Source organism: Mauremys reevesii, linkage group 4 (genome assembly GCF_016161935.1).
Source record: "Mauremys reevesii isolate NIE-2019 linkage group 4, ASM1616193v1, whole genome shotgun sequence".
Classification (NCBI taxonomy): domain Eukaryota; kingdom Metazoa; phylum Chordata; order Testudines; family Geoemydidae; genus Mauremys; species Mauremys reevesii.
This window is the reverse complement of record NC_052626.1, coordinates 132700081-132722779: the sequence shown is the minus strand read 5'-3', so window position 1 is coordinate 132722779 and position 22699 is coordinate 132700081. Positions and strand designations below refer to the sequence as shown.

The 22699-nt window shown below is 50.8% G+C and overlaps 1 protein-coding gene and 1 long non-coding RNA gene across 2 annotated transcripts in view; one reads left to right on the top strand and one right to left on the bottom strand.

Moving 5' to 3' along the window:
* Positions 1 to 5404, bottom strand: part of CNTN2 (contactin 2) — a 55091-nt gene extending 49687 nt beyond the window's left edge. The window contains exon 1 of the mRNA XM_039536240.1: positions 5211 to 5404. Within this exon, the coding sequence (XP_039392174.1) occupies positions 5211 to 5390 (180 nt within the window). The 5' untranslated portion in view covers positions 5391 to 5404. The remainder of the gene's footprint in view (positions 1 to 5210) is intronic.
* Positions 5405 to 10364: 4960 nt separating this feature from the next.
* LOC120404186 overlaps positions 10365 to 22699 on the top strand; it is a 56901-nt gene continuing 44566 nt past the window's right edge. Inside the window, exons 1-2 of the long non-coding RNA XR_005597845.1 lie at positions 10365 to 10429; positions 22509 to 22659. This is a non-coding gene — a long non-coding RNA (uncharacterized LOC120404186). The remainder of the gene's footprint in view (positions 10430 to 22508; positions 22660 to 22699) is intronic.

Sequence of the window (22699 nt, the reverse complement as noted above, 5' to 3'; positions counted from 1 at the left end):
GCTAAGGCTGGACCTTCAAGAGTCTAATCAAAACTTTAAGGTAAAAAAGAGAGAGGAGTGAATGAAGCTGCCTCAGATCTCCTCTTCCTGACTCCTGACAGGATTGTCACAGCAATATCCTGAACATGTGCTTTCCACAGAGGTTCCACTGGCACAAACGCACTAGAACCAGCTCAGATAAAATAACCTCTGCCCTGAATCTTCTCCCATGTCTGGATCTCAAACATTCCTTCCCTTCCCCTAAATGCCACATTCTAGAACTCATCACCCCTCCCCAGTGTTGCCTAGTTCCAGAACAGGTGATGAACCTCAAGCCCATGGCTGCTTCTAGAACTGAGCATGAGCCCTGAGATGTTAAGAGGCGTGTGTGTCCGTGTCCGTGTTCCCATTTCTGATTCTTATCTCTGGCTGGAAGTTCTGAAATACTATGAGAGAGGCTGTTTGCAGTATTCTTAACCATATCTGCGGGGAGAACGGCCAGAAACCTTCTGTAAGCCTTTGCTCTTGCATGATTTCTAGCCCAAATTTGCAGACTCAGGACATTCATAGTGCTTGAATTAGCAACCAAAGCTTCTCTCCAAACTTCAAGTCTGAATCTTGTAGACTGAGAGCTTCTAATTCCACATCCCTGGGTGGGTTGTTGACAGCGGGAATTGAACCTAGGGCTTCTTAGCCTCAACTATCTGAGCTAAAAGTACAATATTTGCTAGCCAAGGCTCATCAACCTCTGTCTGTGACCCGGACACTGCTAGAGGGGGACAGAGCGCTACACTGAGTGTAGGGCTGCCAACTTTCCAATTTCTCAAAACCGGACACTACAGCTATGGCCAGAATTTCCTGTACCAAATACGTAGCCACATGTACCCTATCCAATGGGCCCAATACAGACTCGCCAGTGGCAGTGGAGAGACTAGCAAGATACAATTACAAATGGGATGGATGAGTGAGGCTAGGTGGAGAAGTTTGACCTGCCTTTGTTGGCATACACTTCAGAGCAAACAGACCCTTCCATTTGTTGCAGCACTTGCTCGCCAAGGCAGAGTGCGAGCACCTGGAATGAGCCCCGGCCCTAGGTTCTCCACAATGTCCTGCCCTGATGTGCCACTGTGATAGAATGGCCTCAGACTGAAAGCGCAGGGGCTTCCTTTAGCAATTCCCCTCACCTCCCCCCAGCAGAGCAAAACAACTTTGCGCTGCTGGGACTGGCTAGGGGGGCTTCCCAGCACACGAGGAGCTGGTACCTTTACCCGAAGCCCCCACCTACCAAAGGCTCAACTCACCACAAAGAGAAGGGGGAGGCTGAAGGGGACAGTGTCTCTCCTGCTCTGTCCAGCAGTGGCAAAGACTTTGTATGGGGTGGGGAAACTTGCTGCAGCCATGCAGGGAAAGAGGACATGTCCCTTCCCAGCCCAGATGGGACTAGCAGCAAGGGCGCCTCCAGCTCTGCCCCTCTCCGGCTCTGGGGCTAAAGGGGCCTTGGGCTGGCTGGGGAGGTGACAGTAGAATTGCGGTAACTGGACTTTGGGTCTCCAGTCAATACTTCTGACCGGAGACCGTGCAGGTCCCCTGAAAACTGGACTTTCCAGTTGAAAATTGGACACCTGGCAACCCTGAGTGGCATGTTGTGTACAAGCTCTCCGGGGCAGGGATTGTCTCTGACTTGTTTGTATGGCACCTAGCACAATCACACTCTGACAGGGGCGTGAGATGCTGCTGCAATATAAATCATAAAAAGCTAGTGGCTGGAACGAAACTGTGTGTGTCTTGTGTTTGAAAGCTAAAGAATAACCATTCATGCCACTGAGGTGATTGTTCTGTGTAACCTGATCCTACACCTAGTGGCAATTTGTCTCTCTCCAATGGCTGTTGCAATGCGAGCTGGGACAGAAGTCTGAGGTGAGGTGGCTGAAAATGTTGGTCGAAACTAGTTTTCTGTCACAAAAAAGAAAATGCTGTTTTGACCCAAATTCTAGGCACTAGCACAATACAAATAATTAATAGCAGCAGATTAAGAAATGAGGGAAAGAAAGGAGAGAGAATAAAAGCAAATGAGAGAGGCCAAGAAAATGGAAGGGGAGAAGAGAAAATGAAAGGAAAAGAAAAAAGAGGGAAGAGTGGAAGGAAAGAAAAGATAAAGAAAACAATAAAAGATTAAGAAGTGAGAGGGAAAGAAAAGGGAGGAAAAGAGGGTACTAGAAGGGGGAGAGAAGACTGAAGAGAATATAGATAAGCGTGGTGTTCCATGGTGTGTTTCCACAGGTCAGGGTGGGGCTGTGCAGTAGTGAGCCATAATTGCAGTTCTCCAGGGGCAGGAGTTTTCCTCCAGCTCATCCCCCTGCTACTAGGAGATGCTGCCTCTAGAAAGGCCTGATGCTGAGCAACTCTAGCTTCCATGGACCCCCTGGGAGCTGCAGGTGCTCATCCCTGTGTTCCCTAGGGTGCCTGACTGGCCCTAGAGGGGAGAGGCCATTTCACCTTGTGAGCTCCTCCTGGGAGAGACAAAGGCCAGTGTTCAAAGAGAAGTGAACACGACTTTGGAGGCTGGAGTGGAGGATCACATAAGGTCAAACCCCTGAGCTGAATTTCTTTGAGCGTTTGCATCGTTTTGGGGCAAGATCCCACTTCTGCCAAGACACGGACTTTTGAAATGTAACTTTATCACTCTCTAGACCTAACAGCGAATTTCTAGTGAGCTTCTGCCACAGGGGGACTTGTTGTTTACGCTGTGAGGACAGCCCTTTATGATGGAACAGGAGTCTGTGCCTGGGAAAACCCACCCTTGGCCTGTGAGAGATAAAAGTTATGGCTGGAAGGAATTTTGGATTTTCACCAATTCATGGGAAAAAGGGGATGTTTCTTCCATTTCAGCTCAAGCTGAAACCACACTATAAAGTCGATGTGAGCTTTTCAGGCTGACAGTGTCTGAGCAGACCCACTCTCCTGATCACCCAGTCCTAGAGTATTTTAGAGTACTCACTGCAAGCCCTGCAGCCTCATTGCTATTGTAAGACATAGCGTGCTGGACTGTAACTGTAGCATACTAGGATACATTTACTTGAGGATAACTTTCAAAAGTTAGCCTCAATGCTGTCTTTGCAACATGCAGGGCACCTTGGAGGGAAAAGATTTTCACAAGTGCTTTAGGTATTTAGGAGCTCAATGAAAGTCAATGGGACTTGTGTGCCTGAATTCCTTAGACATCTTTTAAAAGCCTCCTCTTAAAGTACGCGTGACCTGAAACACTTCAGCTTACACTGCTGGTAGCCCAGTGATTAGAATGAGCATGTTGTGTGTGTAAGGGATGCAGGCTCTTTGGAAGAGGTGCCAACCCAGAGTTTGGCTATCACAGTCCTCAGCTGACAAGTTGAGGTTTGTCAGTTTTTAAACCCAGCCCCTCTCTGAATTGGAGTAGCTGGGAAACAGTCTAGATGGACTCTTTTCTTGCCCTGCCTTGTTGACTGGAGAAGACTCAACAATGAGACTTCCACTGAAGTTCAATATTATCTCACTGCGAATGCACCTTTCACCCAGCACTTTACTGATTCACTGACCCACTCTCAGCCACCGCTCGGTCGGCTCTTAGTAGCTGATTAACAGGACACTGCTGTTTAGGACAGGAAGTGAAGAATCCAGTTGAAACAAAAGGAGGCACTGGTGTTGGGCTAGCATGTGTACGTGCTCTCAGCCGCCAATGCTCTTAGGCAGTGTCACTAAATGATTAGTGGCCCTTATTGGATTTAGGAAAGATTCATTTCCAGATTGCTGTCTTCTGGGTAGCACTGGCTGATGCTTGGTAGTTGCATCAGAAAGTGAGGTTCCCTGCCCAAAGTTGCACTAGAGCAGGGCTGGAGAGGGAGGGGAATTGCCCAGGACACTGCTGGGAAAGGTTTTAGTTCCTGTCCAAGGGATCAACTAGTGTTCCTTTCTTTAAAGAAAAATAAGCTAATTTTAAGTGACCCCCCCCCCCGATGAAATAAATGCATGATTCTGAAGTCCTGGAGAACTTTTTAAGCTGTAGGGAAGTCAGTGGAACAGGAGTGGGTGGGATAATGGGGGAAAGGCTGGGACCCACATTTTAAAACAAGCTGCAGAAAACAGCCTCGGCCACTATTGCATTCACCCTGGCACTGACCCCATCTGAATGCCTGGGTGCAAAGGAGGCCTTAGCCCGTGCTGCCTGTGATCTCCTACCTGTCATCCATCCCTCTGTCCTCGCTCCTGCTTGATGTTGCAGGCCATGCATGGAGGCTTTTATCTGTGACTTAATTCAGGCAAGCCCCACTGAAAATCACTGTGGCCCCACCAGCGCCCTGTGCAGCTGTAGCACCCAGACACATTACACAAGCCCTCGCCAGCCTGAAGCAGGGACAAGGATCCTCTGTGCACACAGAAGAGCCCGAACTTTTGCCCTCCTGCCTGAGGATCCTAATTAGGAGTCCTAATTAGGCGCAGGGACAGGAGGGAGGATGCTGGTGGCCATGGTCTTTCTGATCCCCTCTTTCTGCAGTGGAGAACTCAGGTTCACCACACCCCTCTGCCTGCACCCTGCTCCAGATCTCTCCCAGCTTATGTTGAAAAGCTGCCTTGGGTGCAAGCCCACAGCGTTCTACAGAGTGGGCAGGAACATTTCCTTGGTGAGCCGCTCCCTATGCTCCCCGCCCTCCAAATCAGAAATTCAGGAGCTGTGATCATAGCAATGGTCTCTTTAAAGTGCCACCCACACCCCCACCATAATACCACACTCTGAAAGCAGGGCAGTAAAACCCAGCACTATTCCACACAAACAGCCTCTGCTTTACATCCCTGATGGTTTTTAAACTGCTGGATGAGGCTCTCTCTATTCCTCCACCAGAACTGACACATTCCTGGACATGTTCTTTGGATTTCCCCCCCCCCCACACACACACACGCACTCCACCCCCATCCCTTTTCCAGCACAGCCAGTGCCTGCATTTCCTGGAAAATGATCACCATCTGATAAACGCACAAAACCCGCCCCACGCTGTTGCCTTAGACCATCCTCTTATGGAGCTGGTGGGTGGCTTGCAGGTGCCCTAGGAGGTGTTACCGGTGCCATATTCCCTGGAAAAGATGAGCATCACCCCGGGGTCACTGAAAGTTAGCTTGGCTTAGAAATGGTTCCCTGAAATCCAGCTAATTCTTCCCCCACCCCGAATCAAGGCGCGGAGGAGCAAAGAGAGACCGCTTACCTTGGGCTGGATGACACGTGTGTTGATGTGTGTGCGTGGCGTGTATGCAGGGGAGATCCTAGAGCCCTCGATGCTGCAACAACCTTCCTCTCTCCTGCCCGCCCTCCTCCTCCAGGCGAGTTCTTGCTTTGTGCGGCTGCTTGCCTGTGTGTGCCCAAAGCCACTGCAGCATCTCTGCATAAGGATGTGCTCCTCCCTCCCCGCCCTCCCCTGCTCGCTGGCTCCCTCTCAGCCAACACTCTGGGTCCCTGGAGAGTGGTCTCTCGCTCGCTCTGTCTTTACCTCATTTGCCTTGGTCCAAGGACCAGTCAGAGAGGGAGGGTGATTTGCAGCATCATACATAATTCATGCTCTGCCTCAGCCTGAGCTGCTGCTGCTCTCATCAGCCTGGATCAGAAAACCCCTGCCCTGGATTGATTGTCTCCGGCTCCTCACCCCATCAGTAGGGCAGAGGGAGGCACGTGGTGCAAGGGAGAAGCAAGTGAAGGGTTAGAATTCCAGGGTGTGAACTGGGAAGCGAAGGGCTCCGTGTCCCAGGCTGGGATGTGCAGGTGAATTTGCCAGGGAGGGTCATGCCTCACAAAATGTATTACCAGGTAATAGACACAGTGGAACCCCCTTAAACTGAGATCTCGAGGAACCCCACTGAGCAGGGCACAGAATTATGCAAGCCTTGAATTGTCGGCTCAACACCTTCTGACATGCTGCTGGTGAGGGGGCAACTCTTCTTGCAGCCAAGTTTACTTGGAGCTGGGGAGGAAGGGAAGTGACTAGGTCTCAGGCCCATCTCTTAAATACATTCAGATCTAAATTTTCTACAGGTATAGTGGGAGAGGGGGGCGAGTTCTGGTTCTGCCCCATTACAGAGAGAGGGCTAATGTCAAAGCTCAGACCCAGTTAATAAACTTCCTCTCATGTTCCGGGGGGGCTGGGGTTCGGGACTGTTTCTGCTGCCTACGGAAGCCGGAGTCTCTGCTTTGCACCAGAAGCAGGTGCTGTAGTGATCTCAGCTGACAGGCGTCCTTGTAGATGTTGTTTCTGTCTAGGCGTATGTCTGCCCCGCATGGCAGGGGTGTCTCGCAGACAGTAATGGATTTATCTTCCCAGCAGCCTTGGGAGATAGGGAGGGAAGGATCGCTATCCCCATGCTGCAGATGGGGGACTGAGGCACAGAGCATGTAAATGACTTGCCCAAGGTCCTACAGGGAGGCTGTGGCTGAGCTGGGAATTGAATGCACATCTCCTGTTCCTAGCCCAGTGCCTTAATGACGAGCCCACCCTTCCTCCTCTGTAGCTGTCACAGATACAAGGGGGAGGTGAGACGTTTATCAAGGTAAAATGGTTCTGCATGTAATGTGGCAGGGATGCCCGTGAATTAGCAAATCTGTTCCACAATGCCCCGAGGGCACTGAAACCCCAGAGCGAGGGGAATTTCAAAGCACGCTATGTCCTGGGGGCCTGCGCACACAGTCACTGGTTGAACTAAGGTTCAAACCTTTTTTTTTTCCCCACTAGCAACTGAAAATATTTATCCTCCCCCAAATCAGAAATGAGATGAATAAGGAAAATAAAAGCAGAGTATCCCTCTGCCCCCACATTCAGGTCTTTCTGTTCACCTGTTTACATAGCCAAAGCATGGGAGAGGGCACTGGGACCCTGGTGTAAGCAGGTGCAAGGCCGCTGACTTCAACAGAGCTGTGTCGGCTTCCACCAGGCTGTGAATTTGGCTCATGAGTTTTCTCCACAAGCCATGGAGACAGGAAGCGTCAGATGCAGCACAGGCATCAGGGCAGGGCTGCTCACCTCGCTTCTACCCTGGAGAGATCCCTCTGCAGGGCAAGACAGGAATTCACTCTCCACGGTCCATTAGTCCTTGGCCTCTCTGCTGAGACTGCCTAAATGGGTGCTGGTTGGATTTGTGATGTAGACATTTGTCCCTGCGGGGGCTAGATTGAGATCCCAGACTCATATCACACAGCCCTTCTCCCCAAGCAGCTGTAGATAGTAACCACTGGCCGTCGCTACCACCCGGAGTGGCATCACGACTTTGGTCTGGCCGCCTCCTCTGCTCCCCTGTGCTAATTAATATATTCCACCATGCTGCAAAGCACACGGTGAAACTGGACACTGCTGCCAGATGGGAACTCTCTGCGCAGCCCTCGGGGCGTGCTGGGCAATGATGAATATGCCTTGAACTCCCATCCGATGGCAACACAACTTAGGGTGGCTAATCAAACAGCTCTCGACTCAGACTGCACGTTTCTGGATTGGGAGAGGGAGACGGGGGAAGGTTGCAGAGACCACCCCTCACTTTCTAGCCATTCCATCTGGCCCGCCCTGACTCCAGTGTAGGATCATTAATAATGTAGAGACCAGGTTTGGGTCTGTCCATTCATTAATGGCCTGCCATTACAGAAGAGTAATTAATGCATTCGTGTCTCTGTATTGATTGGCAGGGCTCCAGAAGTCCGGCGTCCTCCAGCCATGTGGGAGTGGGAAGGAGGAAAGTTGTTTTGCAACTTAGTGGGTCCTCTCGCAAAGAGGAAAAACAAGATGTTACAAAACAAGAGTGCATTTGTTCTGTACTCCTCTCATGTATCTATCCGTTCCTCTGTCCTGCCAATTGCGAATTTGACTGGCTGAACTCCTGCAAGAGTGAATTCCCCAGGTTAACTGTATGCTTTCAGATGAGATGTAAACCCTGGGCTGATTGGTTTGTCTGTACTGTATTGAGTTTCTGAGCACTAAGGGTAGTATTGAAAATCCCTTGGCTTTTTTTGCAGAATTTAGTGGTGTTAACCCAGTGTCTCTACCAAATTTCAACACAAGTATCTACATTCTGTCTTCTTAAATGCTCCCTCCAGATTCAAAATGGATACGAGATTCCTTTTCACTTCTTGCTCTAAACTGTTGTGCCGGGTTGCTGTGTGCAGTTAAGCATCTGCTTTGTTTCACCCCAGATATAGCTGCATTTCCTTGATGGGTGGGTAAACAGTAGAACCTCAAAGTTATGAACTGCCTGGTCAACTGCACACCTCGTTTGGAACTGGAAGTACACAATCAGACAGCAGCAGAGACCATCCCCCCCAAAAGGCAAATACAGTACAGTACTGTCTTTAATGTAAACTATAAAAAAAAGAAAGTTTTTTTTTAAATTTGATAAGTTAAGGAAACTGTTTCTGTGCTTGTTTCTTTTTAAATTAAGAGGGTTAAAAGCATTTTTCTTCTGCATAGTAAAGTTTCAAAGCTGTATTGTCAATGTTCAGTTGTAAAGTTTTGAATGAACAACCAGAATGTTTTGTTCAGAGTTAGGAACAACCTCCATTCCCGAGGTGTTTGTAACTCTGAGGTTCTACTGTAATTGGCCTATCAGCTTCTGGGTGAGATTTTTGGACCCTTCAGGCTGACAGGTGCTGTCTGTCACTGGCACTTGTATACTGTGATGAGGGGCTTCACAGAAATAACATAGACAGATGAACATTGTCGCTGTTGCCACCCCCACACACAAGTGAAGTTTCATTCCATGGCGAGCAGGGGAGGGTGATGAATCTGGATTTGAAGCAGATCTCTGCACACGTACAGTGTCATTGCTTTTAGTAGCGAGTGGCTTCCATACAGCAGTCTCTGGTGCCTTGCACTAATAGTCTCAGTGTGAGGAGGGTTGCTCACTCTCTTTGCTTTTAACCACTGGGGAATCATTGCTTCAGTGTCAATAGTAATAATTTATATAAGTCCATGAGTTTACACAGTGATTTACAGACCCAGGATCTGGTTCTCTGTGGCCGTGCATCTTGTGCTGTCATCCTGTGCAAAGTGCATGTGAAATTTTCGTAGATCAGAATGGGCGCATCATACCATGTACAGAGACATGCAGTAACCTGTGGCCTTTGCCACTGCAAGGGGAACAAGCAGGCTTAGCACAGGATAGAAAGGAGACCAGCTCTGTTTAGTGATGTCTGTCATGGGGCTTTTATCTGGCCTGGCCTGGCCCAGCCCGGGTGTGGTGTGTTGCACACACAGCTTCAAAGTGAGAAGTGCTGAGCAGGACATGGGGCGTGCAAGCAATCAGATGCTGTCACGTGGCCAGTAGGGAGCCTCGCCCTAGTAGCAGGAGGGCTGTGTGGAGCTGCCTGCCACATTGGTGCAACCGCTGCTGGACTCCTGTGTCCAATTCTGGTGCCTGCAATTCACAAAGAATGTTGATAAATTAGAGAGGGGTCAAAGACCACCCACAGGAATGATGAAAGGAGTAGGAAACATGCCCTATAGAGCTAGACTTGAGGCACTCAATCTTTTTAGCTTAACAAAGAGAAGGTTAAGGGGTGACTTGATTATATTAGTATCTACATGAGGAGTAAATATTTAATAATGAGCTCTTCAGTCTAGCAGAGAGAGGTGTAACACGATCCAGTTGCAGGAAGCTGAAGCTCGACAAATTCAGACTGGAAGTAAGATGTAAATGTTTAACAGGGAGGGTAATTAACCACTGGAACGTTTACCAGGGGTCGTGGTGAATTTTCCATCACGGGCAACTTTTAAATTAAGGTGGGATGTTTTTCTAGAAGCTCTGCTCTCAGAATTATTGTGGGGCAGTTCTCTGGCCTGGGTTATGCAGGAGGTCAGACTAGATGAGCACGTCTGGCCTCAGACTCTATGAATCTGGCCACCAGTTACTCTTGCTTCATAGCAGGAGGGAGACCTCGGAGAGAGGCATGCAGAGCCACCTGCCATATTGACATGATGAGCATCACACTTAAGTAGGTCTCCTTTGCTGTGCCCATTCTCCGCACATACCATGTACCCTGGAGTGCAAGGGGAGCCCTGAGATGTGCTACTGCTCAGCTCTGCTGAGTTATCAGCCTGTCATGCGCTCATATCCAGCCTCGAGCATGGTGCTGGAGGGCACCAGCCTTGCACTCCCCTGCTGCAAGGGCTTGGTGGTGTCACAGCAAGTGAGCCATGTGTGCCGTGCATGGCTGCGTACGTGATTTCTCTGATCATCTATGGCACTTTTGCTGGTCAGAACAGAAAAGTACAGATTGGAATCTGTTGACCTCCCCGTGCCAGGTCCGTATCCCACAACAGAAGGCCATTGATTACTGTTAATGGAGGGACCAGCCTAGAGGAAACCCGCGTCGAATGTTTGAAACGTGAGCCAGCTGCCGCAAAAACCAGGGCTGTACATCAGTTGGAGGGAGAGATGGAGAGCCTGGTGACAGGTGAGGCAGCGGGGTTATGGGGACAGCTGAGAGTGCTGGAGGTAGAAGGGGCTTTTGTTTGACCCACTGCAGGTGAACAAGCAAAGCTTCAATAAAACGAATGGGTTGTCTTAGTGGGTTGCAATGGGATATTCTCCTCTAGGACAGCGGATGGAACCGGACGCCCCAGGCCAGCTCAGTGTGGCCCAAGTGAAATACGTTTCTTGAGTCTCATTTCAGGTCTTTGCAGACTAGTGGCCACATCACTCATTATCCCCCTCTCAGCAGAGAGGCCAAAGCCTTGAATGGGCCATGGAGACGGGAGATTGCTCCAGGTCAAGCCTGAAGCACAATGGCTGGGCAGTGTTGGAGATGCTAATGCTGCTGTCTGAGTTGCTTGTTCTGTGGATGGAACAGATGGAGAGAGCAGGAGAAACTACTCTTATGGGCAGCAAAGACTAGAATAGGCTTACCGAGCATAGGCAGACTCTCCCTGTCTGTCTAGCTTCCTATATTGAGCCCATCCCTGTATCGTCTGGGCACCTTCCTTTGCAGAGGAGCATGTCTCTTTAAGACAGGCGTTCTCGCTCCCTCCACAGAGCAGGTGAAATTAGTGGCACTGCAGGCTTTGCAGAAGGAATTTCAGGCAGAGTGCATTTGCCCAGATTGTAATTTGTCCTGGAGCCAGAATACAGAAGACGCCTAATTGTTTTCCCCTGTTATCACAGCTAAAAACCAACCTGCTTCCTCCCTGCAAATGTCACTGATATGAGTGCTGCCCAAGGGTTTTCCCCACATGCTGCAAAGGGCTTGGCTGGCATGCGGGTGTCAATCTATCAGTACTGTCAAATCAGCTAGGGGGGTTCAGCTGGTGGTCATCTGATGCTCTCTCACTGCGGGGGCGGAGAGGATGGCTCTTGGTTAGAGTGGTGGGAAACAGACGAAGGCCTGCGTTCCACCAAACGGGGTAATTTAAGGCAGTCTGCCGACATTGATCCAGACTCCCGGGAGGGTAGGCAGAGGTCAGAGGAGAAGTGGGTATGGTTATCCTGTCATAAAGAGCGACTGTGGCTAATGTGTGCACGTCTCTCTCTCAGTATTGATTGCAAAGATGAGAATGGTTCCATTATCAGTCACCTCTGGCTAATAAATATTTTGTGTTTCCTTTATAAATGATGGAGGCGGCAGGAGAAGGTGGGCAAAGTATTTTTTACTGATCTGCTGCCTCGGATCATCTGATATTTTGGAGGGTCCAGGGAGTTCTCCTCAAAAGGGGATGACTTATAGGCACTCCCATATGGCGCCCACCACTGTAGAATCTAGATATCAATGACTTTACCTTACATGGAAGGATAATGGAAGTTAAGCAAGAATTATTATCTCCACTTTAGATGAGGGATCTGGTTGCTTCTGCCTTCTCCTGAAACATTGCTGATAGGTTGCTACCAGTCTCGATGGGACCAGTGGTCTGATCTGGGATACGGTAAATCTGAGCTTCCAAGTGGTTTTCCCTCCAGGGAGCAAACTCAGTCCACTCGCAGCTGACTCTCACCCATTATCTATGTTCTCACTGAGAGTGCAAAACGCCCTTGAGGAGAGCAGCGATGCTGGTGGCTAGGGAATAAGGTCAAAATTGACTTGAGCAGAACTGAATGCAAAGGAAGTGAGAGAAACCCTGGCTTCAGTCTGCAGTTGTCTCTTCCGCCCATCTACACTGAGGTACGTCAGCACAACAGAAATCCCCCTGCCCCAGCTGGAGTCAGGTGATTCAGGCTCACGGGGCTCGTGCTACAGGCCTAAAAAGAGCTGTGTAGATGATTGGGCTAAGGCTGGAACTTGGACTGTGAGACCCCCCCGATCTGGGTCTCAGAATCTGGGCTCCAGCCCGAGCGGGAATGCCTACCCTGCCACTTTTAGCCCTGCAGTACGAGGCAGTCATTTGACTCAGGTTCTGAGACTTGCTCCTGTGGTTTTTTTGGGTTTTTTTTTGGCAGTGTGGAGGTACCCTCAGAGTCCAGGCCCCCTCAAATGTGACATTGATTTGTAGCACTTTGGTGCACCTGCAGGACCAGTTCACCCCACTGGCATGAGGGAAGAGGGTCAAGCAGGGGTCCAGGAGGTGCGGCCCACCCTATCAGGAACACCCTACGTGGGCCTGGCCGGCTGGCTTTGGGGTGTTGCCAGTGCCCCAGTTCTCTTGTGTGGATGCTGCCGTACTGGAACAGATGGTGGGAGGAGTGCAGGCCAGGTTGTGTTTTCTGAGCCGCGGTAAGGCACATCGCTAAGCGCCCTGCCCTTATGCTCTGCCAGGGGTTGCTGCAGACCCCGCAAAATAAGCGATCCAACAACTAAATAAACAACAAGGCTGAGTACCTGAGAGGTGCACTTTAAACAGGATCTTACCAAAGCTGCTGCTCCCAGATTTTGACAGACACCCTTCCAGGCCACTTTAAACACTGCCTGACAGATGGTGCAAAGTGGTGCTTGTGAGGCGTTCTGGGGTTTCCCGGGCTTTTATTCCATTTCTACTTCAGCAGTCCAGGGCTGAGGACCCCCTATTCCTTTCCCTTCCCCCTCACAAATCCAAAAGGGTTTGGGGAGCTGGGCTGATTAGTCGATCCTTCCAGTCCAGCTACATTTCTACAGCACTGGGCTTTCAGGGCACCTACTGCAAGTATTTTAGATACTGGATTGTGGAGAGCGAAGGGAAGAGTTCAGGTGTTTGTGGGGATAGAACCCACTGCAGCCGCAGAGGGAATGAGAGGCTCTAAAGAGTCTAATACTTTCATCCTATTAGCGAGATTTGGAGCAATTACATCTTCATTAGCCAAATAGGCTCTTCTGTTCATGGAGTTTTCCGCCTCCCCATAATCTCTTCCCCCCCCCCCCCCAGGCTTTGCACCGGGGATCTGCTGCTAAGAGCACTGCAGAGCGCCAGGGAGGCAAGGCAGGAACGGATGAAAAACACTGCGTCGGCCAAGAGGGAGATGAGGCGTTGCTCGGCCCCTCATCTGCCAGGCCTGGGCCCAGAGACTGATGTGTGGGAGGAGGAGGGAGCCAGTTTAAACCCTGAATCTCTTGTCTCTTCCATATGTTTGCCCGAGTTTCGGCCTCCTCATGACTCCTGATACTGGGAGGGGGGCAAAATGTAGACTGGGGGATACATGATTGCCCCACATGTCGCCTCTGGGAGGAACTTCCAGCCCCACCTCCCTGGGCCAGGGCAGCCAATCCCACTGGCTCCTGGGGAGCTGGGGCCACAAGAGCGGGTAGCATGTGCCTCTGGGCCCCCCAATTGGGGGGAACTCACAGCACCAGTGTCTCCTCAGATCTTACAGACAACTCAGTAGGGGAGGCACGGGGCCTGGGCAGTGCCCCTACCTCCGGCTGAGCAGAGGCCAGGAAACTTGCTCTCGGCACCTTCCCCAGCAACCCTCCGCCCTGCACCCAGCCCTTGGGCTGCCACGTTCTCCCTGCCCCACCAGAGTTAGCTACGGGGGTGGAGGGCTCTGTCCTTCTCCTGCTGCGGCTCCACGGGGGCACATTTGCCCTGATCGTTTAACTCGTGTGCCCTTTACCTGAGCTTCAATGGATGGATTACAAGCACTGACTCTGGTGCCACTGAAGGAGTCGCTGTTTGCCCCTACGCTCCTGTGTATAAGAAAAACACACCAGGCTGGTGCTCAGATGAGAGTCCTGCGTTGTTAGAGGAGAGCACGTGGCAGTCTGGACTCTGGGGTATTTCCCAGCTCTGCCGCAGGGCTGCTGAATGACGGGGAGCGAGTTCCCTCCTGTTCTGCACCTGAGTGTGTCCCCTGTAAAAGGAGGATAATAATGCTCCTGTTTCCCAGAGGCATTGAGAGGCCTTTGTGACGAAGGAGGTTAGTGAGGCTCTTTGGGACTGTTGGCTGAAATGTAACATAGCTGTGCAAATGATTTGAAAATGCTGTTCACCGTTATTGCCGGGCTTCTCTGAACCATAAGGGAAAAATGAAAGCCTTGTTATAGGCTGGAACGTGTGTGCGGCACAAACATTTAAAACCGCAAGATAGAAAATAACTGTGAAACTAGCCGTCTCTCGCAATACCTTCCCTGTCCGAGAGGGCACCAGACAGCCTCTCCGGGATTCGTTTCATTCCGTCTCTGGGAAATGGGCCTTTCCACCTGCTAAACATTTCGTATGGTGCTTGCCTGCCAAGTAGCTGACAGGGTGCCAATCCAGCATGTGGAGGTGCTGTATTAAGGGCGCAAGTCACCAATCCAAGGGCTACCTGTTGCAAAGAGGAATCTTGCACTGGAAAGGGTGAAGTGCAATAGGGTGACCAGACGTCCCGATTTTATCAGGACTGTCCCGATATTTGCTTGTGGCCAAGCACGTGGCACCCAGGCCCAAACCCCCCAAGCCCGGGCCTGCTGCGGGGACCCAGCAGCGCTCATGCTGTGCCCAGCCCCTGGCCAGTCATGTCTGGGCTGGCTGCCCAGCTGGTGCAATCCCGTGGCAGAGGCATCAGCAGCCCAGCCCCATTCGTTCCCCTGCGGGACCCGAGCTGGATGCGGGGGCTGGGGCCTGCTGCCCCCACTCCGGGGCCACCCGCGGGATTGCACCAGCTGGGCAGCCAGCCCAGACGCGACTGGCCAGGGGCTGGGAGCAGCGTGCGCGCTGGGTCCCCGCAGCAGGCCCGGGCTCAGGGGGTTCGTGGGCGCCAGAGCCGCAGCCACCGAGCTTGGCCAGCGGCAGTGGGAGCTGCCCAGGTGGGGAGAACAGCCGCCGCCTGGCCCCGCAGGCCACCCCTTACTCTCCCTCCAGGTACCGCGCCCAAGTCCTGCCTGCTCAGGGCCAGGCCGGACTCTCACTCACCACGGCCCCGCGCTCCCCTGAGTCTCCCGGGCCTCCCGCCAGCGCTTGCGGAGGGAGGAGGAATCGGGGGTGGGGGATTTTTTTTTTTTTTTGCTCTGCCACCATGTTTTTCCCCTCTGCCCCCGCCCCGCCCCCCCGCATCCCGATATTTGACCTGGGTGATCTGGTCACCCTAAAGTGCAATGAGATGTGACTGGCTTGAGTGGGCAGGCATTGGTATTTGGAGCACTCGCTTCCTCCTCGCTTAGATGGCAATTCATTCCCTTTAGCCAGGATGCTGCTCTCTGTCTTGAAGACAACTTATTCTCCTAGTGCTCTGAAGGGCCTTCCCAAAGGGTGTCAGGGAGATCTCCGGGACCAGTCCTTGAGAAACGCTGCCCTAGGCTGACTTGTTTGTTGTGTAACCCACCTGAATGCCACAGATCCCCCGAAGTGTAATGGCTTCATCTTAGAGATGAACCAAGCTCCCACTAGGGGAGATGTCAGGCTCAGGAGCTTGTGCTGTAGAATTATGCGTCAGTAGAGCTCCCCTGCCTGGGCCCGGTGGTTCTGGCAGACACTCCGACGCCGCGGTGCCATGGGCCATGCAGGAGCATGGATAGGTAGATACCAGGGGGCACATGGCTTGGTGGGTATCTATTGTATGATGGGGCCCAGGCCTGCAAGATGCTGAATGTGGGGTGCTGTGTGCTCTCAGCTCCTGTTGACCTCAGCAGGAGTTGAGGGCACTCTGCAGCTCAGGATCAGGGCCTAATCCAGACAACTGCCAAGATTATCAGCACTGGCAAGTGATTGTGAGTGCCAGTCACAGGGTGGGCTGGCCCTTTAAGGGATCAGCCCACCTGTGCCTCTTTAGCCCCCACCCAGATCCTTTCCCTTGGCCTGGCATATCCCTGCTGGTCCCTTCCTGGCTGAGCTGTTTGCCTGCTTTTTAACTGAGGACCTGGTGACTTGCAGGGCTATCACCTGGTCTTAGCTGTCTCCCAGATGGGGCTAACTGGGCACAGGAGGGGCTGGGCCTGCATCCCTTACAGGGCCAGCCCGTCCTGTGACAGCACTCAAATTGAGGCACCTTAAAGAGCTCCACTTTTCAGAAAGCGCTGAGCTCCTGTCCACTGTAAATAAGGCCCTTTACAGTGCTTCCGAAAATAGAGGTGCCTGAGTCAGTGTAGTCACTTGACAGTCTTGGGCAGCCTGTGCGCTGCTTTGCCTGGAAAAAAACAGGGGCCAGTTTAGTGGATAACAAAGGATGGACTGAGCCTTCTCAACGGCCTGATCAAATCCATTTCAGTGAATAGCTGAGCAAGCCACAGAGCTACTAAAAGGATCCACTGTCTTTTACACAGTAATGCCCAAACTATTACTCATTGTTTATAAGAGGCCAAAAGAGTGTGTGCCGCTTTACAAATGCGGAGTGAGACGTTCCCTGAGGAACTTGCATTCTTGTTTGGATGGATATGGTACGAAAAGCTGACAGAACATTTAGCATGAGAACCCACACCCCCTAAACACGAATGCACCACTGTATGAGTGTGCAAAACCCCCCCAGGATCCGTTATGGGGGTGGATGTTGTAGATATTCAAATATTACAAAAATATTAAAATAATGTTAAGGAACTAATGACAAGCACACAAATGTGAGGAAATGCCCCGCTATGAAATACATACCCAATTGGGATAAAATGAGAGAGGCTTTTAATCCTCATACTTCAGGGCCTAAATATTCACCTACTTGGATCAGGAAGTAATTTCCCCTTGTGGCAAGATATTCCATAAATACCGGTAGCCACATTGCATTTGGCACTGACCTGAGACTTCTCACCAGAGAAAAGATGGCAGACACCTAGATTGGTCTGTTTCAATATGACGACTATGCCCGTTAAACTTCTAGTATTCCTACCTGTTTAGGACAGGAAGGAGTGATTAGGACAATTAACAATGATGGGAAAGTTTTTTGATAAAAGCCTCCTGCTCTGTTTTGTGTTGTCACCATGCTTCGTATAGTTTTATCTTCAAAACGCTATAATCTCGCATTATATGGACTGGCTACCTGAGGAATTCAGGCCCCAGTCCTCTGCTGGGAGCAGCTCCATAAAAATCACTGCCCATCCTGGAGAAAGTCACTGAAGGCAGTGAAACCACACCCATGTACACCAGTGGGGGACCTGGCCCTGAATTTTGTAGGCTCTCGTTCCATATAATGCAGGACTGTAGCATTTGGAAATTGTTAAAACTTTGAAAACAAAAACTGCTATAAGTTGGGCAAGCATCTTCCTGTGTATCCATCAGTGGTTTATTGTTCTAGGGCTTGATCCTTCCCTCTGATTTATGGCACAAATCTTTCAGAAAATCAGGCACTGCCCACGTTTGCACGAGTACAGGGAGCTTTCTCCAGGATACATATAATGAGGAAATGTTGTCGTGCCATTTTGTTTTATGTATGTATGGGGTTTTTTTCTGGCTCTGTCTTCTCTGCCAAGTTTTACCAACAATAATATTTCATAAGCCAGTTATGAAAGCCGGGAATTCTGATGCTCGTGCGGCTAGCATAGCATACAAGGTACATATTCTTACCATGCCGGTGGGACTCGAGCACCATAAATAAGACCTTTTATTGTCCACAGTGTGCAAATAAATATTGTGCAGTGATTTCTGCTCAAAGAAAAGACTCTGCCTTGGCCACCTGATTGACAGCCCCTTCCGTGTCTTGATGGATAGTAGCCACACACGCAGGATAGTCAGCCCTCCCTCCTCCACCTTTGTCAGACAAACCATCCAGAGCTCAGTCCTACAATAGTGACTTCAGTGGGCGTCTTTACTGAGGACTGGGGAACTGGGCCCTTAATGAGGGACAGAGGTGACTGTAGGAGCAATGGATGTTTCCTTTCCTGTTGCTACGACTGAGCGTGAAACTGAGACAGGCTGGAAGCTGGCTTGGTAACCCTGGGGACTGAAGTTATTGTATTATTATTTATATTGTGGTAGCGCTTAAAGCCCCAGCTGAGAGTGGGGGCCCATTGTGCTGGGCCCTGCACATAAGAGCACAGTCATTATTATTATTATTATTAATCCACAGAACTATTCCAGCTTTGGGAGCTGCAGAGCAGGTTCCCCTGCACTGCACCACCCTGGCCACGTGCCTCACTGCTGTCCTGGAGAGACCCGCCATCCCAGGGGTGAATGGAGAGTTAAATTTCCAAGGCCCATTCATTCCTTGGCCTCTTCTGAGCCCAGCAGAGAGGCTAAGCTGTGGTGGTTGCTGAGGTGTGGATGCCTGTCCCCCGAGAACAGGGCTGAGGTTTTTCCTTCCATTTAAACCAAAAATACCAACAAATCTATTAAAAAAGACAGCACAGGAAAAGCTTTTGCTGTCCAGGGACAGATGCACTCGTCAAGCCTCCGGGCGAGGTGCAGTTTGCAAACGTACCTGAGGCCTTGGGTGTACTAGGGATTCCAGCTGTTGGCACAGCTATCAGGGCTGCCCAGAGGGGGAGGCAAGTGGGGTAATTTGCCCCAGGCCCTGCAGGGGCCCCCATGAGAGTTCTTCAGGGCCCCTGCAGCAGGGTCCTTCACTTGCTCCTGGGGCCCCAGAAAACTCTCGCGGGGCCCAGGCCCCCGGAGCCAGGGGCGGCTCTAGGTATTTTGCCGCCCCAAGCACGGCAGGTAGGCTGCCTTCGGCGGCTTGCCTGTGGGAGGTCCCCGGTCCAGTGGATTCAGCGGCACGCCTGCAGGAGGTCCGCAGAAGCCATGGGACCAGCGGACCCTCCGCAGGCATGCTGCCGAAGGCAACCTGCCTGCTGCCCTCGTAGCGACCGGCAGAGCGCCCCCCGCGCTTGGCGTGCTGGTGCCTGGAGCCGCCCCTGCCTGGAGCTTCTTCCGCTCTGGGTCTTCGGCAATTCGGCGACGGGGGGTCCTTCCGCCCCGGGACCCACCGCTGAAGTGCTGGGTCTTTGGGGGCAATTCGGCGGCGAGGGCCCCCCCGCTGCCGAAGACCCCAGTCCCCCTGAATCCTCTGGGCGGCCCTGGCAGCTATACCCATGTAAATCCTCAAACCTTTACCGCAAAGTTGCTATTTGTACCAGTGATGCTCACATCTTGAAATCAGGGTGCATGGAACCAGTGCAAAATGCAATCTTTGCCTGTCCACGTTAGAGATTTGCAGCTACCCTGGTGGTGGGAACTGGGGCAAATCCCCCAATATAGACCAAGCCGGTGCAACAGAGTTCTTACGGGGCCTCCTAGACCTCCCCTCATCCCTGCTCCCAAACTCAAATCATCAAGGGACGGCACCCCTGGGCTTTAGCCTGTGGATGCTCCTCTCATGAGTGCCGGGAAAAGCTCCGACTCTCTGAAAGTGATTGAGCCCTGCAATCTGGATAAAGAGCCCCATTCTACCATCTTCCCAGTAACCTGGAGTAAATTGTCCTTTCCGCCAAAACTTCAGTCAGTGGGCGGCTAATAGCCCGTTCAAGCAAAAGGAAATTGCCTGAGGGCTGCAACAGCTGCACATGAAAGAATTTGAAGAGAGCAGCACTGTGGCGAATGCCCATTCTCAAAAGGACTGGGATCCTTCTAATCTGTTAGTTTCTCAGCATCTCTTAATGTAATTTTCTGGAAGGTCCCTGGTGCCTATACAGATTTACCATCCCCCGGGTCCTGCTCTCCCAGTACCTAATATGTCCAGGGGTAATCCGTTCAGTTGTGGATCATCAACGACTTCCCTGTGCTGTAACTTTCTTCTGTCAGCGAAGGGAAAGCATCCTGCAAACGCCACCCTGACATGGCAGAAGAGCAGGGAGCATTGTTGCTAAACCTGTACTGCAGCACCCCTGGATGTGAGCATTCGGGGCGAGCATGAGGTTTGCCTATCTGTAGCCATGCTGCTCTTCAGCACAAGGATGGCGCCGATGGTCCTTCAGATCGTCCACGTAACATAACAAGCCACACAACGTGACATGGAGCTTCCCGTGTGCTTCTGGTTACATGTTTCATTCTCAGGCACAGCAGTGACCTAGGCATTAAAGGGACTAGGAGGGGTCTTCAGCCAGCAGTGCATCACATTGTTTTGGTCATGGCTTCAGTGCTTGGCACAGTGGGTTACAGCAGCAGATGTTCTTGGCTGATGGAATCTCAACAGCCTCTGGCGTGGTGCCCCCCAAACCCACCAAAGACGCATGGCTATCCTAATACAGTCACCCGCCTCGTCAAACAGAACAGTTCGCCTGCTCTAGTAATGTAGGGTCCAACTAGGCCCCCTTCGCTCCTGCTGAGTAGAACCTAAGGGTACTGCAAGTCCCACTGGAATCTCTGGGACTGCCCGTGAGATGAGGCACTAGTCAATAGGACGAGGGGTAGCGTAGTTCCGTCTTTAAAGTGCAGTTGCAGCTTTGTCATGTTGCACTGTCCAAAGAGCAGATTGTGGGTATGTCTGCAAGTCAATCCGGGGGTGCCCAGCTGAAGGAGACATCCCCATGCTCCTCGCACTGCTGTGGCTACGGTACCTTTAGCGCAATAGCTCAATGTGAGTGGCAGAGAGGCTAGCTGCTTCCAGTGCATCCCTTTCCAAGGTGCTATGCATATACTCAGGGTGGCTAGCCCCTCCCGCTGCTCATACCGCTGTGGCTACACTCTGGTTTTAGTACACTAGCTTGATCTGAGCCAGCGTGAGTATATCACCCCATGCAATTCAGAAGTGTTACTTCATCCCTGGTTTCTCCTTGCTGTGTGGGGGGAAGCACTCTGTGCTCTCTCTCTGCTTAGCACAGATAGCTTTCCCTACCATGCCAGCCCAGCTGGAACGTTGTGGGGGTGGAGTTTTCCCCATGCTTGCTTGCTCTTGAGGCGGGAGGGATAGCTCAGTGGTTTGAGCATTGGCCTGCTAAACCCAGGGTTGTGAGTTCAATCCTTGAGGGGGCCACTTAGGGATCTGGGGCAAAAATTGGTCCTGCTAGTGAAGGCAGGGGGCTGGACTTGATGACCTTTCAAGGTCCCTTCCAGTTCTAGGAGATTGGTATATCTCCAATTATTACCTATTACCTTCACTTGGGAAGGAGAGAAGTGGCCCTGTGGAGCGTGCATCCACTCCGGTAGGCAGTGTGGCCTACTAGAACGAGCACAGGATTGAGCCTTATGAGGATCTGGATTCGATTCCCAGATCCGTTACCGACCAGCTGCATAGTCTTGGGCAAATCACTTCTCTGCTCCGTGCCTCAGTTTCTCCTTCTGTAGACTGGGGCTAATGACACCAACCTGCTTTGTAAAACAGTTTGAGTTCTACTGATGAAAAGCACTATAGAAGAGCGAGGTGGTATTATTCTTATTACCGGCAATAAAGGTAGAGAGTGCAGGGGAATAAGGGGCACTTGATGCTCTCTTACACACACTCCCCCACCCCAGGTAACAATCTGACCCTTACTGAGCAACATCTGAGCCATAATGGGGGCCCTGTTTCCCCTTTGGAGGGGGATGGAAACAAATCTCAGGCTTAGCTTCAGTTTTGAACAATGTTTTTATTATATGTTTAGTGTTCGCTATACAAAAAAATCAGTTTTTTACAGTGATTCTTACCACCCCCTCAAAGATAACTGAATATTTTGGCCTTTTTCATTGCTCATGCAGTCAGTTTATAAGTCCATATATTAAACATTTCTCTATAGTCCATAAATCATCTTGCTGTAAGCCTTTCTTTACAGCCTCAGATATGCATTTATCACGGGGGGGGCGGGGGCGAGTAGATTAACACAAAATAATTGTGTTTTCTTTTTAAAAAAGGCAAATAAATACGTAGAATATATTAGAATGACCAGGAGGTTTTAGACAGAGATGGGGGTTAAATATTTACAAATGAAAAACCAAACAAAACTGAAAACCATAGTCCAATGTTTTCTTTCCAACACGAGCTCTGGAAATGAATGCTTAAAACGCCGTTGTGCAAAGGAAGAAACCTGTTTTGCAGATTCGACATGGGTTCGGACTGCAATTGACATAACAATCTGAGAACGATGCCCACTTGAAAAGAACACGTGGAGAGATGGGCGTTGCTGGGCAAAGGGAAAGCCACTGATATAGTGGAGTTTTTAGGAATTGGAAAAGCATGATTATTTCCTTTAATAAAATGGGTTGTTGTAGTGCACGAAACACAACATGTTTTTCATTTGTACAAGGTTTTATTTTTTTTATTGCTTCACTGAAATCTTTTGCTGCTAGTACAGAATTAACCTGGTACAATGCACATCGTTACAGGTGGCAATCACTGCTGTGCTAGGACACGCCCTTTGCATCTGGCTACGTTCCAGAAAATGAATTCAGTGCTTCAGAATTCTTCCTGGGTCAGGACAGCTGCTAGCGTGGATGGGAAAAGGCCACGATGGATCGACTGAGTGCTGCTGGTCAGGTAAAGCATGTAACAAGAGACAAAATCCTAATGAAGGTCA